At 41.1% G+C, this 23,233-nt stretch overlaps 1 protein-coding gene across 1 annotated transcript in view; it reads right to left on the bottom strand.

The window, feature by feature from the left end:
• LOC126412044 (N(4)-(Beta-N-acetylglucosaminyl)-L-asparaginase-like) overlaps nt 1-23,233 on the bottom strand; it is a 174,853-nt gene that overhangs the window by 904 nt on the left and 150,716 nt on the right. The window contains exon 5 of the mRNA XM_050081424.1: nt 13,703-13,810. Coding sequence (XP_049937381.1) covers nt 13,703-13,810 — 108 coding nt within the window. The remainder of the gene's footprint in view (nt 1-13,702; nt 13,811-23,233) is intronic.

The raw sequence follows: 23,233 nt of genomic DNA, 5'->3' as shown, positions 1-23,233 counted from the left end.
ACCATTGACAATGCAGCTGCCACCATTTGACTACTAAATCATGCTGCAGGTGTGTCGGATAGACATGCAACATTGGCACTGGTGAGCCCATTCTGGCCATAGACTGGGTGTTGTTTGCAACACATGATGACATGGAGTAGTGAATTGGGATGGGTAGATACAAAACAGGAAGGGGAGATGGCAAAAAGAGAGTATGGCTGCAGGATGAGAGACTACACGACTGAAGAGTGTGCTGCAAAAACAACTCCCATCTACATAATTCAAAGAAGTAGGTGTTGGAGGAGGATCCAAGTGACACGAGTTGTTAAGCATCAAAAGCATATAGGAGTCAATCATATAAAAATAGTCAGTGAAGGCTGAAACCAGTAATATTGTATTGAAATTGTTGTGATTGTTGCAGAAAGTAATTAAAGTTCTTAGCAAGAAATTCAGCATAGTAGGCAAGGGATTTCTCGACACTACAGACATGGGTGGCCAGACTGCATGGAAGTGATAATTTGTTGTGTGAAAGCTGGGAGCTATCAAAATACAAATACTGTTGATGGTTAGTGTGTGTGATATGACAGACATTTAAACAGAGCCATCATCAGAGAGGTCACAGTTGTGATGAAATAGGCCATGTATCGAACATTGACTTATAGATTTTTGTTTTTTTTTTATGCCCAAATGTTGGCAGACAAAAGTCATTTATGTGTAGAAATTTATTGTCATGGAGTCATATAATTTGTGCTTTATATTTTTGTACATTTTTCAAAGACAGCAAGTTTTCTTACATGTGGTAGTTACACACACTTATATATTTATATATCACATCTAAGAAAGCTGTTTATTTGTAATCAAGTCTTAATATACTTAGATAATGGCACATCTTGTGTAAGAAATAGAAAAGTCAAATCAGATTAAAAATGAATTCACTCAGATGCAATTTTTTGTGAAACAGATTTGAATTTTATGTGTTTATAAAAATTGGTTATCTTGCAATAATTTATATATCAGCAAGTAGCCTCAACTCCAGACTATTATAGATTCTGTTAAAATTGGATAAAATGCACATCTCAAATTCTGATTTTACATCTTACATCACATTTTTGGAACATGCTCAGTTCACATACACAGCAATTCTGCCTTTAGTTTTGAATTTTTGTAACACCAAAACAATATATAAAATTAAAATGTCATGTTCACAAGAAAAAAACGACCAATCCAAATAAACTATTGTAAAAAGGAAAGCTAAATTAAACTGAAATGGAAGGCTTTCATTGCACATAAATTGGGAAACGTTAGCAAAATATTAAAGTTATTCTGTAATTTTATTTAAATTTTGACAACCATCAGTTACACTAATATAATAAGTAAGATCATATGTGGAAAGTATATTGGCTATGTGAAAGTGTGACAAGTTTGGTGCCCAGAAGGTGAAATACTGAAACTCAGAGAAGTTTAAAACTTACTTCTGCTTTTTAAAAAATATCCATAATGCTAACACTGCAAAGGTGCTGTTCAGAACCTGGAGGAATAAGTAACATATTCTCAGCTTCATGGAGATGAGCAAGAACAAAGGTAAGTATATGCATTCCCAAACTTTCTTGGGTAAAATCGAATTTGTGGTGCTAAACTCTCACCAGTTGTGACAGTACATACATGCATCGGCCAAGAATTTGTGAGGTCACAAGGTCAGTGTGCAAGAAGATGTGTGGGAAGTATGTTAATCAGGTAAGAGAGAAAGTGTGGAGCCTTTGGAGGAATGAGAATAGGATGTCATGGTTTTGTGTCCAAACAATGAAGATACCATCAGTGAATGTAAACCAGATAAGGGATTGTGATTTTGGGTACTTGTGAAGGTTCCCTCTAAATGGCCCATAAACAGGTTAGCAAAGGAGGGTGCTCCCATGCTGCAAAAGGAGAAGTGGTTGTGTGTCAGGATGTGGTTGTATAAGGAGTGATGTGGTGGGTTTGGACTTAGAATAACACTGTTTGAAAGCAGCAAGGCAATGTATAAAGGGAGATGATGTATCTGAAGGTGGTATCAACAGTAACAAGTAGGGATACAAATGATAATGGGGCGGTGTACTGTTTGCCCTGGGGAGAGCAATATTTATTCATATGGAATTACAAACAAAGCAATGAATTAAAACATACGTAAAAATGCACAGAAAACACATTTATCATTCAACATAATTGTACTTAAAAACAATATCAATTTATTATGTATATTACACTTTATTATATGTTAAAAAATATTAGTAACTGTGAAACAGTCAAATGATTTTATGTAATTACTTACTCTGGTGTTGATCTTGGATGAGGGTGGACATGAAAGACATTGTAAGTGTAATTACGTTGCATTTTTGTTAAATATATGTGTTCATTTGCACATGTGTCAATCAGCAGAGAAGCTGAGAAGTGATTCTTCTTGAAGTTGTAGCTCTCAGGGGCACTCTTGGATGCTCTCTGTGTGAGGCACCTCTGTGAGCTGCAGCACATGATCTGCACATGCGCAGTATTACACTGCCATCACTTTGCATGTGGCACTTGCACAAGACTCTAGTTTTACTAGGGGACATGCAGGATTTTAGTCTGCATCTGGTCTGGGCAGAAGCTGAAGGCTGAAGGCCAGCGTGAGGCTATATAAGTAATGAATCTGGAAAGACGGAATCAGCTGCTGTGCAGCTGCATGTGCAACAGCATTGGTTGCAAACGGAGATGCCCTACTGTAGGAAGAGATTTAGGCATTCTCGCGTGATGTTCTATAAGGCCATTGGTGCTATAAAGGTTACTACAAGTGGTAACGTCTGAGTGCAACATGGCTCGTCAGTGTTTTGTGGGTGGGTTCTGAATTTTGCGTTTACGCAGAAAGATACACCTCAGCATGGTAACAGCTGGGTCAATGCTGCAATTGTGCAGTATCCTCGTGATACAGTGAAAGCCACTGCAGGTCTGAAGAGTTTTAACAGTAGAGATGTGATTGCCTTTTTATATATATAAAAACAAAGATGAGGTGACTTACCGAACGAAAGCGCTGGCAGGTCGATAGACACACAAACAAACACAAACATACACTCGCACACGGCCCAAACTCTTTGTCTTTAAATATGTCTGCTTGTCTCTGTATATGTGTGGATGGATATGTGTGTGTGTGTGTGCGAGTGTATACCCGTCCTTTTTTCCCCCTAAGATAAGTCTTTCCGCTCCCGGGATTGGAATGACTCCTTACCCTCTCCCTTAAAACCCACATCCTTTCGTCTTTCCCTCTCCTTCCCTCTTTCCTGATAAGGCAACAGTTTGTTGCGAAAGCTTGAATTTTGTGTGTATGTTTGTGTGTCTTTCGACCTGCCAGCGCTTTCGTTTGGTAAGTCACATCATCTCTTTGTTTGAATGAGGCGTTCATTTGCACATGTCCACACAATTAAAGGCTACCACTTGCACGGAACAAAACACGACACACACATTAAAAAATAAAAAAGCAGCACACTGGTGCCAAACATGGGGTGTTAGTGTGCTGTTTTTATTATGTATTTTCTTGTGATCCATTCTGTACATCAAGTAGTGTGATTTAATTGTGTGTACATGTGCAGTTCATTAAACTGTATGATTTGTAGACACATATATGTATAATTACACATCAAATGACGCCACATGCTCTAAAGTTCCAACAAAACTTATCATGGGCAAATATAATATTTGAAGGTTTAATGCAGCAATATGAAACATGTAGAAAGCAGTGTGAGGCACCATACTAGCTCGTATGTTAACAAAATATCTCAAGTTCGTTTTGCATTGCAATTTCATTGAAATTAATATTGCTTTAATGCCATGGGTTTGCGTAGAGAAATATTCGGATATGGCATGTTTATCACTGATCATTTCGGAGTACGTTAATTTATGTGAATTTACGTAGGGGGAGATAAAAGATACCCATTATGTGGCAACCACAAGATTTTAATAAAAGCTGCTATTGAAAATGAATTAAAGTGGCACTGAAGTTAAATAGTATAATTAAAGTGTCCGCCTGCTTAGCTGAGCGGTTACATGCTTGCCTCCCACGCAGTGGGCCCTAGTTCGATTCCCGTCTGGGTTGGAGATTTTCTCCACTTGTGGACTGAGTGTTGTGTTGTCCTCACCATCATTTTATCCTCATTGGCAGCACACGAGTCACCTAACGTGGCATTGACTGTAAAAGGACTCACACTCGGCAGCCGAACTTCTCCGGATGGGGGCCTCCTGGCCATAAATGCCATACGATCATTTCATTTCATATAATTAAAGTGCAAACTTTGTAAGTTATTTCTGCAGCTCTATGCTGCTTAATGCGGGCAATATTCAAATAACATGTTGCAGCCGTGCAAATGGCGGACAACAATTAGTCCTAGGCTCATGCTATATTGCGTGTTCCAATTCTATGAAAAATATGTTATTAGTTTCCTAAAGTAAAGGGAGGCTAAAGATATATTTAACCAAAATGCAACATAAGTACACTTGCAATGTCTCTCATATCTATACTCATCCACCATAAAGAGTAATTACATAAAATGATTCGACTGCTTCACAGTTACTAATATTTTTAACACAGAACAAAGGATAATATACATAACAAATTTAATTTTGTTGTTTTTAAATACGATTATGTTGATGATAAATGTTTTCTCTGTGTATTTTTATGTACGTCTTTCAAGAATCATAAAAGTCTCAATTCACTGCATTGTTCGTAATTCCATATGAATAAATACTGTTCCCCCCCCCAGGGCAACTAATACAATGGGAATGGTTGAGAATCAGTAAAGCAAGTGGTTTATGTAATTAATATGGAAAGTAAAGCTGCAGGCACTTGGTTGGAAGTGTTGATCAAGTAGAGCAGTAATTCCATATGAATAAATACTGTTCCCCCCCCAGGGCAACTAATACAATGGGAATGGTTGAGAATCAGTAAAGCAAGTGGTTTATGTAATTAATATGGAAAGTAAAGCTGCAGGCACTTGGTTGGAAGTGTTGATCAAGTAGAGCAGATATTTTTCAGTGGGAGCAAAGTAACCAGCACCAATGAGACATCCAGGATTGTTGGGGTTGTGGATCTTGGGAAACATTTAAGAAACAATGGAATGTAAATAATATGAAAATGATAGTGCTACTTACCATGTAGTTTATGTTGTCTATTTCCCACAAACACCTCGTTGGCCGAAAGCTCACTTTCTGACAGTTTTTTGTTTTGCCTATCTGTGACTCAGCATCTCCACTATATGGTGAGTTGCAACTATCCTTTTCATAACATTGTTGGGAAGCATTTAGTTACATGTGCAGGTGGTGTTATTGGGGTAAGGAGGAAGATGGATACTGGAGACTGATTCTAGGATAGGATTAAGGCTTTTAGGAGGGATTGGAGGGTATGATGGACTTCTGGGATGGGATCACTATGACAGTGCTTATAGGTCAAAGTACTCTCTGTAATTGGTCAAGGCAGTAGTGAAGCCTTTCTCTGTGTGAAGGATCTGTCTTGGGGTTGAAAATGGCTGTTATTTCCTGTGCTGAGAGGCTTGTACTCCTGGGAAAGGAGGAGGAGGCCAGTTCAAGGTAAGAATTTCCCAGAAAGTTATCAGGGAGTGGTTAGGCAAGAGGAGCGAGAGTGTCATGTTTGGATGGTGGTATGAACATGGAAAGATTCAGGGTCAGGATTCAGTGGGGAAAAAAGTGTTTCTCTGCATTGATCGAGAGGAGAGCAAGTCTTTGAAAAGTCCAGCATGATCGAACTTGAGTGCAGGACTGAAAGCAAGAACTTTCGATAGGAATGAAACTTCTGTAGACATAAGGCTTCTGGTGGACAGTTTGTAATAGTGTTTAAGTTCATTTAAGCTGTAAGTTGAGAGGGAGTTTTGGTGGATGTGGAAGATGGAAAAGGTCACTAAGGCTAGATTTGGGTACTACGAGGGGAATCTCTGAGGTTGGACGGGTATTGGTACGTAGTGGTGCTTTCAGATGGGGATAAGATGTCAATAAACTGACAAACTTTAGGAGGTGATGTGCTGACTGCTCTTCCACGTGTTGGGGGTCAATGGCTTCAATTTAGGAGATAGAGCTCAATAGTTGGGATTTCACAGCAAAAGTACCTTGCAGAGAGAGAGAGAGAGAGAGAGAGAGAGAGAGCAGAGGTAGTTCAGGGATGACTGTGCCATGGAGATGTGTTTCTCTAATATCAGATTAGTGAGGGATCCTGGCAACATTCTGATAATTCACAAACACAACTATACCTTCATGACCCATTGTATTGGTTACTGTGATTCCACCAAATGTTGTTGATGAGCAACACCTCCAACCAACTGCCCACAGCCTTGTCTCCCAAACAAAGACATCATCATCATCATCATCATCATCATCTTTCACCAACTTTCAACTACCACCACTCTATTAACATCTGGGTCCCTGATGTGTTAACTCTACCTTCCTATACACCACCACCACCACCACCACCACCACCTTGCCACTTTAAAATACTACCTCTCTCATCCTTCCATCTTCAAACCCACCAACTCATTTCTTATGTATCTCACTAACTACAACTTCACACATAATTACTTCTCCTTTGAGGAGTAGATAAATGAACAAATCTGCAGTATGGCCATGGGCACCTCCATTGCTCCCTCCAATGCCAAACTGTTCATGGGCCATCTAGAGAAAACCATGTAGCCAACCAGAATACCAGAAACTCTTGTCTGGTTCAGATTCATTGATGATGTCTTCACAATATGGACCATGGGGCAAGGCAACCTATCCTCAATTCCTGCTCAGCCTCAACACCTTCTCTCCTCACTTCTTCTTGGTTGTTGACTTCTGATTGCTCCAGCCCAACATCTTGTCACCATATCAAGCCCACTATCTATTTACAGTAGCTAGAATTTAATAGCTGCAATTCCCTCCACACCAAAAAATACACTGGCCATCTATGGAAGATGCATCTGCAGTGGGAAGAAATCCCTTAAACTTCCTGGAAAATTAAAATTTAGACCGAGACTCAGTAGAGCACTTGTCTGTGAAAGGGAAAGTCCCGAGTTCAAATCTCAGACCAGCATACAGTTTTAATATCTCAGGAAGTTCCATATCAGCACACACTCCATTGCACAGTAAAAAATTCATTAAAGAAATCCCTTGCCCCTAAGGCCTTCACTATCCATCAATTAATCCTAGTAAGCATCAAGTGTGTCTACCAGAGGGAGGGAGAAGGTCGGGATGACAAAAGGGGGCAACTTGGCCCCCTCCTGTAATCTGGGTACAGCCTTTTTATTCAGTATAGAAATCTCTTACTATCTACGACTCCACTAAATTGCAGATCTGACATTGCCGACCAAGATGAGAAGTACTGCAGCTTTAGCAATCACTATATCTTGATTTTTCGTAGTTGTCACACTGTTCATGGGAAATTATGGCAATACCTTGGTGCGGTTGCTGTTTCGGTGCTGGGTGGCAGTCAAGATAGATACATCCTTAACATAATTGCTCTGAAATGATGTCTGCAATTTTTATTGTCACTGCCTTGTTCAGTCCTGACTGAGCTGCGGAAAGGAGCCAGTCTAACATCTGGGAGCATGGATCTATTTCCAATCCCAACACAATAACAAAAGGCAGCACTGCATGTGCCAGTCAGTCACTTGTCCTCAATTCCCATAAGGACGCCCTCTCCCTTGATGCCCACCACAATCACAACAGTATATTACCATTTGTCTGGGTAGAAAGAAAACTCATAAAGGGCTGCTGTTATATTGTATGTTGTAATAGGGCAAGTTGTAGGGTAGTTAATGAATGCTTTGATAGCACTAAAAGTTTAGCAGATTGTATATTACCCAATCCACAACATGTAATGGAAAAAAGGTAGAAAGTATAGTTTTTCTTAGTTTCTATCAGCAAATTAAACTGTATTGTTCACTTATATACTGAATCAACATCATTAACATTATGTCAGATCATTTAACTGTAATTAACAGAAAGTTATAATTAGTTAGAAGATCTGATGATGTGAATTAACACATTGTTGTAAATTTCAGCAGGATTTATCATTTCATTTTCATGACTGCATTATTACATTCCCATAGAAATGTTATGAGAAATATCTACGTTGCAATTAAAACAATAATTAATTAGCAAAATTTGTAAATTTCAATTTACCTAAAAATGGACTTCTGGAACATTTATCAGTCATCTGATGTATTTAACATGACTTGTGCACTTTATGTATTGTGTCAATAATGAACAACCAATTACATAAGTTGTAATTATCTTTTTCATTAATGATTCTTGAACATACTGGTGTAAACACTATTGATTTTCAGTCATTTTGATGCTATGAAATTATCATACAGAACTTTAACCTGAAATTCCCTTTTGGCGTTTTGTACTGTATCTCAATAAATATCAGGAATAAAATCCAACGTGAAATCAAGATGTAATTGATGATTTTATGAAAGTTATTGTTATTGTAACTTCATGACTGAATTCTACACAAAAGTCAGAAAAACAGTATTACAAATGTATTCAGAATGAATCATCATTTATTATCTATAAAACTGCACTAACAGTTTGTTGTACATAATTAACTTCTGACTATGAATCAGTAAATGTACTTGTTTTTGACAATAGGCTAAAGAATATACATTGTTAAGATAGGGTATACATTGAGTGGTGCAAAGCACTTTAAGTCAGTCGCAGTTTGGCCAATGTAATGTTGCAAAGTCTGTAACAGTTGCTGTGTGAACACCTTCATGAATGCTTATGGAAAATACACCGGTTGTTAAAAAGGATTCATCAGAATTAAAAGGATTCATGTTGGAAAACATTATTTTAACATTCAAATTTTCATCACATCTGAAATCCAGGCATATCTGCAATATACATCTCCTAATGGACTTTATTGGTGGAGGAGATTCGACATTTCAAAGTTAAGTATTACACTGCAAAACCTACATCACTCTCATGCTACGATGAATCTCTCATAATGAGAAGGGTTTTAGCCAGAACTGCAGTTGGAGCAGTGTCAGAATATGTGTACATCTATATTTAATCCTATGAATATAATAGAGGGAAACATTCCACGTGGGAAAAATATATATAAAAGACAAAGATGCTGTGACTTACCAACGAGAAAGTGCTGGTATATATATATATAATTTATATGGAGGGAAACATTCCACGTAGGAAAAATATATCTAAAAACAAAGATGATGTGACTTACCAAATGAAAGTGCTGGCAGGTCGACAGACACACAAACAAACAAACACAAACATACACACAAAATTTTGTGTGTATGTTTGTGTTTGTTTGTGTGTCTGTCGACCTGCCAGCACTTTCATTTGGTAAGTCACATCATCTTTGTTTTTAGATATATATATAATAGGGGGAAACATTCCACGTGGGAAAAATTATATATAAAAACAAAGATGAGGTGACTTACCGAACGAAAGCACTGGCAGGTCGATAGACACACAAACATACACACAAAATTCTTGCCTCATCAGGAAAGAGGGAAGGAGAGGGAAAGATGAAAGGAAGTGGGTTTTAAGGGAGAGGGTAAGGAGTCATTCCAATCCTGGGAGCGGAAAGACTTACCTTAGGGGGAAAAAAGGACAGGTATACACTCGCACACACACACATATCCATCCACACATATAGACACAAGCAGACATATTTAAAGACCTTTGGGCAGAGATGTCAGTCGAGGCGGAAGTGTAGAGGCAAAGAAGTTGTTGAAAGACAGGTGAGGTATGAGTGGCGGCAACTTGAAATTAGCAGAGATTGAGGCCTGGCAGATAACGAGAAGAGAGGATATACTGAAGGGCAAGTTCCCATCTCCAGAGTTCGGATAGGTTGGTGTTGGTGGGAAGTATCCAGATAACCCGGACGGTGTAACACTGTGCCAAGATGTGCTGGCTGTGCACCAAGGCATGTTTAGCCACAGGGTGATCCTCCTTACCAACAAACACTGTCTGCCTGTGTCCATTCATGCGAATGGACAGTTTGTTGCTGGTCATTCCCACATAGAATGCATCACAGTGTAGGCAGGTCAGTTGGTAAATCACGTGGGTGCTTTCACACGTGGCTCTGCCTTTGATCGTGTACACCTTCCGGGTTACAGGACTGGAGTAGGTGGTGGTAGGAGGGTGCATGGGACAGGTTTTGCACCGGGGGCGGTTACAAGGATAGGAGCCAGAGGGTAGGGAAGGTGGTTTGGGGATTTCATAGGGATGAACTAACAGGTTACGAAGGTTAGGTGGACGGCGGGAAGACACTCTTGGCGGAGTGGGGAGGATTTCATGAAGGATGGATCTCATTTCAGGGCAGGATTTGAGGAAGTCATATCCCTGATCCCTGCTGGAGAGCCACATTCAGAGTCTGGTTCAGTCCCGGAAAGTATCCTGTCACAAGTGGGGCACTTTTGTGGCTCTTCTGTGGGGGATTCTGGGTTTGAGAGGATGAGGAAGTGGCTCTGGTTATTTGCTTCTGCACCAGGTCGGGAGGGTAGTTGCGGGATGCGAAAGCTGTTGTCAGGTTGTTGGTGTAATGATTCAGGGATTCCGGACTGGAGCAGATTCGTTTGCCACGAAGACCTAGGCTGTAGGGAAGGGACCGTTTGATGTGGAATGGGTGGCAGCTGTCATAATGGAGGTACTGTTGCTTGTTGGTGGGTTTGATGTGGACGGACGTGTGAAGTTGGCCATTGGACAGGTGGAGGTCAACGTCAAGGAAAGTGGCATGGGATTTGGAGTAGGACCAGGTGAATCTGATGGAACCAAAGGAGTTGAGGTTGGAGAGGAAATTCTGGAGTTCTTCTTCACTGTGAGTCCAGATCATGAAGATGTCATCAATAAATCTGTACCAAACTTTGGGTTGGCAGACCTGGGTAACCAAGAAGGCTTCCTCTAAGCGACCCATGAATAGGTTGGCGTACGAGGGGGCCATCCTGGTACCCATGGCTGTTCCCTTTAATTGTTGGTATGTCTGGCCTTCAAAAGTGAAGAAGTTGTGGGTCAGGATGAAGCTGGCTAAGGTAATGAGGAAAGAGGTTTTAGGTAGGGTGGCAGGTGATTGGCGTGAAAGGAAATGCTCCATCGCAGTGAGGCCCTGGACGTGCGGAATATTTGTGTATAAGGAAGTGGCATCAATGGTTACAAGGATGGTTTCTGGGGGTAACAGATTGGGTAAGGATTCCAGGTGTTCAAGGAAGTGGTTGGTGTCTTTGATGAAGGATGGGAGACTGCATGTAATGGGTTGAAGGTGTTGATCTACGTAGGCAGAGATACGTTCTGCTTGTGTCTATATGTGTGGATGGATATGTGTGTGTGTGTGTGCGAGTGTATACCTGTCCTTTTTTCCCCTAAGGTAAGTAAGTAAGATTGGAATGACTCCTTACCCTCTCCCTTAAAACCCACTTCCTTTTGTCTTTCCCTCTCCTTCCCTCTTTCCTGATGAGGCAACAGGTTGTTGCGAAAGCGTGAATTTTGTGTGTATGTTTGTGTTTGTTTGTGTGTCTATCGACCTGCCAGCGCTTCGTTCGGTAAGTCACCTCATCTTTTTTTTTATATATATATATATATATATATATATATATATATATATATATATATATATAGATGATGTGACTTACCAAATGAAAGTGCTGGCAGGTCGACAGACACACAAACAAACACAAACATACACACAAAATTCAAGCTTTCGCAACAAACTGTTGCCTCATCAGGAAAGAGGGAAGGAGAGGGAAAGACGAAAGGATGTGGGTTTTAAGGGAGAGGGTAAGGAGTCATTCCAATCCCGGGAGCGGAAAGACTTACCTTAGGGGGAAAAAAGGACGGGTATACACTCGCACAAACACACATATCCATCCACACATATACAGACACAAGCAGACATATATATCACATTTCCTACGTGGAATGTTTCCCTCTATTATAACTATATATATATATATATATATATATATATATATATAGACACAGGCAGACATATGTAAATGTCAGGCTTGTGCTGGGATAGTGCCATGCAAAACAACAAGGGGTGCTAGCCCCTTCCATGAACAACACGACCACACCATAACACCACTGCCACTGAATTTTACTGTTGGCACTACACAAGCTGGCAGATGATGTTCACCGGCATTTGTCATACCCACACCCTGCCCTCGGACCACCACATTGTGTACTGTGATTCATCACTCCCCACAACACGTTTTTCCACTGTTCAACTGTCCAATGTTACGCTCCTTACAACAAACGAAGAGTTGTTTGGCATTTACCGGCATGATGTGTGGCTTATGAGCAGCAGCTTGACCATGAAATCCAAGTTTTCTCACCTCCTGCCTAACTGTCAGAGTATTTACAGTGGATCCTGGTGCAGTTTGGAATTGATGTGTGATGGTCTGGGTAGATGTCTGCCTATTACACATTACGACCCTCTTCAACTGTCAGCAGTTTTTGTCAGCCAACAGATAAGGTTGGCCTGTACGCTTTTGTGCTGTATATGTCCTTTCACATTTTCACTTCGCTATCACATTGGAAACAGTGGACCTAGCGATGTTTAGGAGTGTGGATATCACGTGTGCAGACATATAACACAAGTGACACCCAATCACCTGACCACGTTTGAAGTCCGTGTGTTCCGCGGGGCGCCCCATTCTGTTCTCTCACGATGTCTAATGATTGTTGAGGTCACTGATATGGAGTACCTGGCAGCAGGTGGCAGCACAATGCACTTAATATGAAAAACATATGTTTTTGGAGGTGTTTGGATAGATAGTGTAAATCATGTAACTAGAGGACACTGCTGTTAGAGAATAATTAAATATAAGCACAGCTTTGTATACAAATTACATTAATTAACATATTCTTATGTTGTTTATTAAAATTTTTATTAGCATGAGAATGTTTATCCGATATTGTCAACAGATTTCAAATGAAGTCTACCACTAAATATAAACTATAATAACCAGTTTTGCCCATTGCAGGCACGTAAGTGGGCACACTGAGAATGATGCGGGTTTTGGTCATGTTAACTCAGACTGTGTCAGTTTGAAACCCAAGCAGCTGCATCCATGATTCAAAGATTTCACTGAGAGCAGTTTCTGATGGATAATTAAGGGCCCTTAATTTTTTTTATAGATGGTCAAGTAGGGACTCAGGAATATTTTAATAGTTAGTGTAGATGATATTTAGCTGATTTTGATCAAGTGGTAGTCTCTAGTACTTTAGTTTTTTCCATGTGCTTGGTTTTGTACTTTAATTATTTTTAAGTAATTTCAGTTAACTTTGAGCATTTTCAAGTCATTTAGAATTGCACATTCAGTGGGTGTTAGACACTCTGACCTATTTCTCTTATCCTCTATAATGGAACTGAATATTGGAACAAATGAGATGCAATTTATTTCTGCTGCTTATTTAAATTTAATTTAATTGACCAATCTAGCTCATAACTTGCAACTTTATGTTAATTTGTAGGTTTGTGAGGAGTAAAGATAGAATTTTTGATGAAGGTTAAACATTCTGGTGAGTTTGTCAGCAATTACTGTGAATTACATTAATACCTTGTACATAGTGCTGAGGGATAAAATCCTCCTGCAAATGTATGTCATATTACAAAAGGCAGATTTCTACACATATTTTGAGGCTGACTGCTCAATTTTCACGGAAAGGCAAACTGTTATGATAAACTGGATAAGAATAATCTTGAACATACCTGGGTAAGAATCGCATCATTATATCACCATCACCAGTTGCAGCTGCTCCTCCTATACTGCTGTCTGCATATGCACCTGCCCCAGGGATTGGAGAATCTCCAACTCTTCTGAAATTTGGATAGTAGCACATGGGTGAAATTCAGTGAGTGGGTAAAGAATAATTAGTTTTACAACTTTGTGAACAAATATTCAAAAATATTCTGTAAAGGGCAAAAAAGTGAGGATATGCAACCTCTCACGTGCAGATGAATGGTGAATGGTAACTGCACCTTACAGCACATGAAAATTTAGTTATGGCGTGCGACTGGAACATAATATTGGTGAAAGCAAGAGGAGGAAACAAGTAGGATAATAAAGACAGGGAAGGAATTTGGGGGGGGGGGGGGGGGCACGGATGAAAGGGAAAGATGCCTGATAGAATTTCAAGAAGAGCACAATTTAACAACTGCAGACAATTAATTTAAGAATCATGAAAGAAATTGTATACCTGAAAGAGAACTATAGACAGAGAAAGGTTTTGAACTGATTATATTATTCTAGAAATAAGTTTGGAAACCAGATTTTAAACTTCAAAATATCTCCTGGCCAAATGTGGACTTTGACCATAATTTATTAGCTGTGAAATGCAGACTGACACTAGAAGAACCATAGTGATCAATCTGACTGTTGAGTGTTTTTAATAATAACTAGTGTACATTCCAATTCAGTGGGCTTATATTTCATGAATTTTAATGTACTTGGTGGTTTATAATTTCTGTAAAAAAAAACAAACATCTGTTACAAAAACTGAACAACTTATAAACATTTTTACCTTGAAGGACTGCAATTAGTTCAACAGACATTTTTTATGTACCACATCTCTAGACGTGCAACAATGGCTTTTACATCTTCATTATTCTTGTGACCTTGTTCCCTCTATTTATTTTCATTTTACTTTATTTGGTGGAAGAATGAACATACTTGTTGCTGTTCTCTGTCAGTACATTGTTGTGCTCTGCAGAAGTGTAGCACTCCTGGTTATTATGGCACATCAGTATTTTCGTTTGGATGAAGAATTATTCAATTATTTGAACAGTTTACCACCAGAAGAAGATTCTGAAGGAGAAGATATTTTTGAATGTTATGAGGTGCATGATAAAAATTGACAAATATAATATGGATGGTACAGAATATCAACCTCACAAAACAGAGCAAGGCAAATAATCTTAGTTGTAAGATGAATATTCACGATTTGTACAACATCCAAATAACCACGTGCTTACAGGTTTGATTCTGGTGGTACCACAAATTCCTACTAACATCCAGAGGTGGATACATATGTGAGGTGCGCGACTCGCCCTTGCAGAGCCGCCCAAATTGCCACCCGTGCCGGCCCCGCCAGTCAGCCCTCACAACTACTGAAACATGACGGTAATGGTCTGACATGTAAATTGAATCAGTGCTTAACTGAACTACCATTCTTTGAAGAAGAATCACTCTTTGTGATTAAAAAGAGACTAATGGGAGAAATTCTTCAATACAAGCAAAGGAGCATAAATGCCCTTAATGATCATGATTCAGTTATGCAAGTGTAGTCAGTTTGTCCTAGTCTGACTACCCTACTTTGAACATGCTGTACAAAATATTTGCTTGCCTAACTGCCTCTATTGCTACAGTAGAAAGAAGTTTTTCAACACTGCGGCATACAAAGACATAACTAAGGTCGACAATGAAGGAGGATCGATTTAATGGCTTAGCTCTGTTGAACACTCACCCTGACATTTATTGTCCTACTGATGGTGTAATTAACCAATTTGCCAGGAAGAATAGGCGCATAGGATTCATCATTTAAAAGAGAGAACCACAACTGTAATTTTTTTATATCATAAGATGACATTCTCTTGTATATGTGTATAACCAGTTCAAACAAAACTTTCTTAAATTTTGCATGTGACTTGATTATTTTTTATTACGGTAAAAGTAAAGGTAGCTGCAGATATCTTTAGCGCCCCTTCCTTGAGGCTTTTCTGTATCCACCACTGCTCACATCCCAGGAAGAAAATGGAAAAAATCACATCCATCTTGGCATCCAGAAGTTGGAAGTGAAGAGACTGCTGCCGATGGAATGCTGTGAACTCAAATTGCACTGTGCCATGCACACGGAAGATTAGGGCCCCACAACATGTTGGCAGAAACTCTACAGTCAAGAAACTTTTAGTCAGAGGAAGTTAATTGAGTGCATGGCAAATGTGGATAGACAATAACATTCTACAAAACATAAAAATCTTTACAGAAATTATGGCCCGAGAAGTTCTCCAGGATGATATATGAGTACTTGATACTGTCCAATTAAAAGCTATCATAACCATGATGTATGCACTTGTGAGTGTTATGAAGAAAAGAATTTCCGCATCACCCTTCTGTGGTCTCAAGAGGGGTGGCTGACATTTTTTTCTTGCACTATAGGAAGAAATATGTTAATAGAACTCATGTAATTTTAATTCATGTAATTTTTAAAATTAGATGACAAGAACACTCATGATAAGAGACTCGAGACTGATGGCTTCACAGAAACTACCCCAGTCTGGAATCCATTTGTAGACAACTGCACCAGTAACTACATAGCAGGTGCATTTATAACCACTGATGAACAGCTTTGGCCATGCAAAGCTCGCTGCTGATACACAATAAATTACTAATAAACCAGATAAATTTGGTTTGAAGTTTTGACTTGCAAGAGATGCCAGTCATAAATGTCATGTAAGGCCCCCCGCAAGTAAACAGAAGTACCGCAATACGACATGGCATGGATTCGACTAACATCTGAAGTGGTGCTCGAGGGAACTGACACCAAGAATCCTGCAGGATTGTCCATAAATCCATAAGAGTACAAGGGGGTGGTGATCTCTTCCGCACAGCACATTTCGAGACGTCTCAGATATGCTGAATAATGTTCATTTCTGGTGAGTTTGGTGGCCAGCGGAAGCGTTTATACTCAGAAGAGTGTTCCTGGAGTCACTCTGTAGTAATTCTGGACATGTGGGGTGCTGTGTTGTCCTCCTGGAATTATCCAAGTCTGTTGGAATGCACAATGGACATGAATGGATGCAGATGATCAGGCAGGATGGTTACGTACGTGTCATCTGTTAGGGTCATATCTATATCTAGACATACCAGGGGCCCCATATCACTCCAACTGCACACGCCCCACACCATTACAGAGCCACCTCCTGCTGGAACAGTCACCTACTGACATGCAGGGCCCATGGATTCATGAGGTTGTGTCCATATCCGTACGCGTCCATCTGCTCAATACAATTCGAAATGAGACTCGTCTGACCAAGCAATATGTTTCCAGTCATCAACAGCCCACTGCTGGTGTGGACGGGCCCAGGCGAGGCATAAAGCTTTTGTGTCGTGAGTCGTCAAGGGTACACGAGTGGACCTTCGGCTCCGAAAGCCAATATCAATGATGTTTCACTGAATGGTTCGCATGCTGACACTTGTTGATGGACCAGCATTGAAATCTGCAGCAATCTGTGGAAGGGTTGCATTTCTGTTATGTTGAATGAATCTCTTCAGTCATCATTGGTCCCATTCTTGTAGGATATTTTTACAGCTGCAGTGACATAAGAGATTTGAAGTTTTACTGGATTCCTGATACTCATGGTACACTTGTGAAATGGTCATACGGGAAAATCCCCACTTCATCGCTACCTCTGAGGTGCTGTGTCCATTCGCTCATGTGTTGTCGACCACAGTGCTGTATTCTACCTGCTTACATATCTCTGTATTTGCATGCCTACACCAGTTTCTTTGGCACTTCATTGTACGAGGGCGGTTCAGAAAGTAACCTCCGATTGGTCACAGAGCCGGTTGTGGGGGGAGTAGCGACGCCATCTGTGCGTTCACACACTCAACAGGTCAGTCGGCATCAAGCCGTGGTCGAGTGAACGTCGTACCTGCGCTAGTTTAGTTTTTGTGGCAGTTTGAAATGTGTGCTGCAATAGAAAACCCCGCCAAATGTGAAGTGCGTGCTGTCATAAGGTTTTTTACAGCCAAAGGATATTCTGCAGCAGCTATTCATCGTGAGCTTTGTGCCGTGTACGGACCAAGAGTTATGAGTGAAGGAGTTGTCTGTGAATGGGTACGTTTATTTAAAAGTGGACGAGAAAACGTTCATGATGAAGAGAGGAGTGGTAGACCATCATTGGTGATTGACGAACTCGTTCAGACAGTTGATGCAAAAGTTCGTGAAAATCGACGTTTCTCAATGTCAGAGTTGTCTACTGGTTTTCCACAGATTTCTAAGACTCTCTTGTACGAGATAGTGACAGCAAGATTGGGTTACCGTAAGTTCTGTGCACGATGGGTGCCCAAAATTCTTACCGACCACCACAAAACTCAAAGAATGGCCTCTGCATTAGACTTTCTGTCACGTTATGAGGACGAAGGAGAACCATTGTTAAACAGAATCGTGACCGGTGACGAAACCTGGATTAAGTACGTGAACCCTGAGACAAAAGAACAATCAAAGATGTGGGCACATTCAAATTCGCCTACCAAACCAAGAAAAGCCTCGCAAGATTTTTCTGCCAGAAAACTGATGGCAACGGTGTTTTGGGATGCCAAAGGGGTGTTGTTGGTTGAATTCATGGAACGTGGTACGACCATTAATCAAGACGTGTACTGTGAAACAATAAAAAAGTTATGACGGGCTATACAGAACAAACGCCGTGGTATGCTGCCTTCCGGTATCGTTCTTCTGCACGATAACGCCCATCCTCACAACGGCCCTTCTTGAGTCCTTCAAGTGGGACGTTATCAACCATCCACCTTACAGCCCAGACCTGGCGCCAAGTGATTATCACCTCTTCATGCATTTGAAGAAATGGCTCGGGTCACAGCGGTTTGATGACGACGAAGAGCTCAAAGATGCGGTCACAGGCTGGCTCCAGGCACAAGCGGGTGATTTTTATGCAGAAGGAATTTCAAAGCTTGTGAAGAGATACGATAAGTGCCTCAATCGCTATGGAGACTATGTAGAAAAATAGTGCAAAGATGTAGTTGTAAGATGTATATATTAAAATATTTTTATTTAACTTGGTGTATTTTTTTAAATCAACCGGAGGTTACTTTCTGAACGGCCCTCGTATATGGTGAATGGGTTTCCTTACTTGAGTAAACAAATTAAAAGGCCCATTACATATCTGTTGCAGAGCATGTTGTTGCATGTCTCATGCAACATTATGCTTCAAAAGGAAGAAATGTAACATTTGACAATTTCTTCAAAGCCAAATATCTGGCAGATCAGTTAAAGTGGGAGAGCACAACCATGGTGAGTACACTGAAGAAAACTGAAAGAGAAGTTCCTTCATCACCAAAGTCTACTGCTAGATCTTTGTATGATACTATCTTACACAAGCTAATGACACAACAATTACTTCGTATCAGGGGAAGATGAAGAAAACTTTTCTTCTACTGAGCACACTGCACCAGTCAGTTGCAGTGGACCAAGAAACACAAACTAAACTCCCTGACACAGTGAGCTTCTACAGTTCCACTAAAGTTGGAGTTGATATTCTGGATCAGTAAACTGTAAACTGTCAAGTCTGACTGCTGCAGATTGCCTATATTTATCTTTCTCAACCTGCTAAACCTTGCTGCTGAAATCAATGACTGGATCCTTTACAGAAAGACAACAGGAGAACAAGGTACCCTGCAAATTTTTCTTTTCAAATTAGCAGAACAACTCTCCCGCAGAACAACTCTCCCCTGTCTGTGTACAATCATGGGAATGGCTTGTTCATAAATTCATTGTGACCACAAGACTATGTAAGGCACTTGTACAAAAGACCTTCCAGACAGAGGGATGCAAAAGTTCAAACAAAATTAAAAATCTGTGTTTCACCGAAACACACACACACACACACACACACACACACACACACACACACACACAGAGAGAGAGAGAGAGAGAGAGAGAGAGAGAGAGAGAGAGAGAGAGAGAGTGGTTGGGGTAGTGTCAGGTGGGTAGACAGAGAGGGAGGCAGGAGGCAGGAAGAGGGACAAGGTGTGGGTGACTAATGGCTCAGAACGACATGGCTGATTTGCCAGCTAGGAATGTAGGAGAGAGGGATGGCAGGTATATGGGCTGAAGTGATTGTAGTTCCCAGTGGAGTGCGGCACATGCTGAAGGTGACATGGGCACATGAACTGGGAGGGGGTGACAGGATGGAGGAAGGGGAATCTGCTGGGCGAGGATGTGGGGACAGAGGGTTACATGAGACTGAGGCCAAGATAATTATGTGAGGAGAGGATGTGCTGCAAGTACAATTCCCATCCATACAGTTCACAGAAGCTGGTGATGAGGGAAGCATACACGTGGCTTGGATTGTGAAGCAGCCATTGAAAGTGAGCACATTGTGGTCAGCTGCATGTTGTGCCACTGGGTGGTCAACTTCATTCTTGATAACAGTTTGGTTGTGGCCATTCATCCTGGTGGACAGCTGGTTGGTAGTCATATCAACATAAAACACTGTGCAGTGTCTGCAGCAGAGTTGGTATATGAAAATGACTGCTTTCACAGGTATCCCAGTTTCTGATAGGGAAGGATAAGCCTGTGACAGGATTGGAGGAGGAGGAGGAGGAGGAGTTGGGTGGGTGGATTGGGCAAGTCTTATACCTTGGTCTGCCACAGAGATATGATCCCCATGGCAAGGGGTTAGGAGTGGAAATGACATAGGGACAGACTAGGATATTGTGTGGATTGGGTGAGTGATGGAACACCACACTGCAAGGGATGGGGAAGGATCTTGGATAGCATACCCCTCATTTCAGGGCAGGATTAGAAATAAGCAAAGCCCTGGCAATGGATGCTGGTCAGCTGTTGCAGTCCTGAGTGATACTGGGTGACAAGGGGGAGGGGGGTGCTCCTTTGAAGCTGATTTTTGCCAGTGATGGGAGAATTTGGATGGGAAGGGCTGAGGATATAGCATGGGGAAACTGTTTCTGGACTATGTTTGGGGGAGTACTGCCCATCTGTAATGACCTTTGTGAGGCCTTCAGCATACTGGGAAAGGGGGTTCTCATCACTGCAAATACATTGTCCATGGGTGGCTAGCCTGTATGGGATGAATTTTCTGGTGATGACAGCTGTCAAAATACACGTACTGTTGGTAGTTAGTGGGTTTGAGGTGGAAAGAGGTGTGGATGGACCCATCAGACAGGTGGAAGTCAATGTCCCGAAAAGTGGTGCACTGGGAAGAGGAGATCCACGTGAAGCAGGTGGGAGGAAAGGTGTTGAGGTTATGAAGGAATGTTGACAGACTGTCCTTGCCCTGAGTCCAGATCATGGAGATATCATCAATGAACCTGAATAAGACTAGCAGCTGTAAGTTTTGGGAGGCTAGGAAGCTTTCCTCTAGATAACCCATACACAGGTTGCTCAGGAAGGTGCTGTGTGGGTGTTGCGGATTTGTTTGTAAACCTCTTCTTCTTAGGAAAGTAGTTATGGGTCAGGATGTAGAAGGTAAGGTATATAAGGAATGAGGTGGTGGGTTTGGAGTCTGAAGGATATTGGGATAGGTAGTATTTGATAGTGGCAGCACTATGGATATGAGGGATGTTGGTGTATAGTTAGGTGGCATCAACAGTGACAAGTAGGTATCCAGGAGGTAAAGGGATTGGGTTGGTGGAAAGCTGGTGAAGAAAGTGGTTAGAGTCTTTGACATGAGAGGCTAGGTTTCGGGCAAATAGTTGAAGGTGTTGGTCAAGGGTAGTTGGTTGGACATGTTGGTCAACATAAGCAGAAATTCTTTCAGTGTCAACAAAATAGCTGGCAACAATGGATTGTTGGGTTTGTACATTTTGGGAGCATCTACAAGATGGATGTCTGGGGTATTGGTGGGCTTATGAGGGAGACAGAATCAGATGAGAGGTTCTGGGAAGGACCTATGGATTTCAGTAGGGGTTGGAGCCCACACCATCTCTATTCCCACTGTAAGATACTGTTACTGTGCAATCCCCATTACATACAAAATATCTGAAATAGAGACTCCTGCAATTCAACAGCTGAACGAGCACTTCAGACACCATCTCCATCAATCATCCAACCTATCAACATCCTACTCCTGCCTTGAGGCACCACTACAACAACACCCTTTCTTCTCACTGTGAACCCCTCGTCAACACTTCATTGCACCTAGGCCCTAGCTGACCTCTTCAGTTTACCAAATCCTTCAAAACTCCCTTCTAACACCCCACAAAATCCAGAAACCAAACACTGTTGTTAACCTCTCCTCTAGCAACCTCAGACACACAGCCCTACCTCCAAATTTAACACTGGGCTTGTTACGGACATGCTATCCCTCTCTCAGTCCCTACAGTGGAAACTGCTTTGCCACCAATCCCTCAAACCTAACCTGACACTGAATCTTGCCTATCCCAGTTCATATCACATCCAAATGTGACCCTGCCCCTCCCCATCTATCACCAGGAATTCCTTACCTGCAACTTGGCCTTACCATCCTTCCCCTGGTCTCTCCTAAGAACACTAAACTTTCAGCAGAAGCCATACACAACCTGAAAACAGATCAGACCAAATCATCCCCCCTGCAGACAAAGCCTCTGCTACTGTGGTGATGAGTCACAGAGACTACCTCACACAGAAGGCCGCCGCCAACTGTCTGACTGGTCCACTTACAAGCTCTGCCAGAATGACCCCATCCCGGAAGTCTAATGTTTTAACCTCCAACCCCTACTGAAATTCATAGGACCTTCCCATAACCTCTCATCTGAGTCCAACACCCTCCTTACTCCAACAACCCCCCTCCCCTTCCACACGCACACACACAGAGAGAGACCTTCCACAGGGCATATAAAAGGACAAGAAAAAAATTACTGGGTTTTTCCCAGATTTCCCAGTTAAAAATACACTTTCTCTTGGATGAAAATACACTTTCTCATACATTAAAATATGCTAAACCCTAGTGAAAGCACATTTTTTTTGCATGTTAAATGACATTATACTTTCCCTTGGAGCTGTAAAACTCGCCAGCCGATGACAGCAGATACTCAGGGCATATGACGTGATTTAGTCAGCCAATAGTAACATCACTGTTGAGTATCATGAACACACAAACAGAAAAAGTTAATGGTTTCAAATTAATACACATACAGTATAGTTAAAGCACATATAACATTGGTTGCTAGTTTTTTTGAGGACATGATTTGGCAGGTACTTAAGAGCACCACTTAAATTGAAGCAGCTGGATATTTCTGACAAGCAAGATTGTAAATTTCACTGCTGTACAACAAATGTTTGGTGGGTTACCAGGCTGAGTCCATGTTCTGTCAAGCACTTCAGCTTTTCCATAGAAAAGCCAGTTACATGTGACATTTCTCAAGAACTAACTTAACGCTTTTTTTTAAGGCTAATTAATCTTTTTGCCATCACTACCGGATAATTTGTAATCTATGAAAGAACTAAAATATATATGAAAAACTAACCCTGGAAGTTGGTCTTTAGCAGGTGTCACCCTCTAAGGTAT

The sequence above is a fragment of the Schistocerca serialis genome, chromosome 7, assembly GCF_023864345.2.
Source record: "Schistocerca serialis cubense isolate TAMUIC-IGC-003099 chromosome 7, iqSchSeri2.2, whole genome shotgun sequence".
Taxonomy (NCBI): domain Eukaryota; kingdom Metazoa; phylum Arthropoda; class Insecta; order Orthoptera; family Acrididae; genus Schistocerca; species Schistocerca serialis.
Note: the sequence above shows the minus strand (reverse complement) of the source record. Positions and strands in the feature narration are given on the sequence as shown.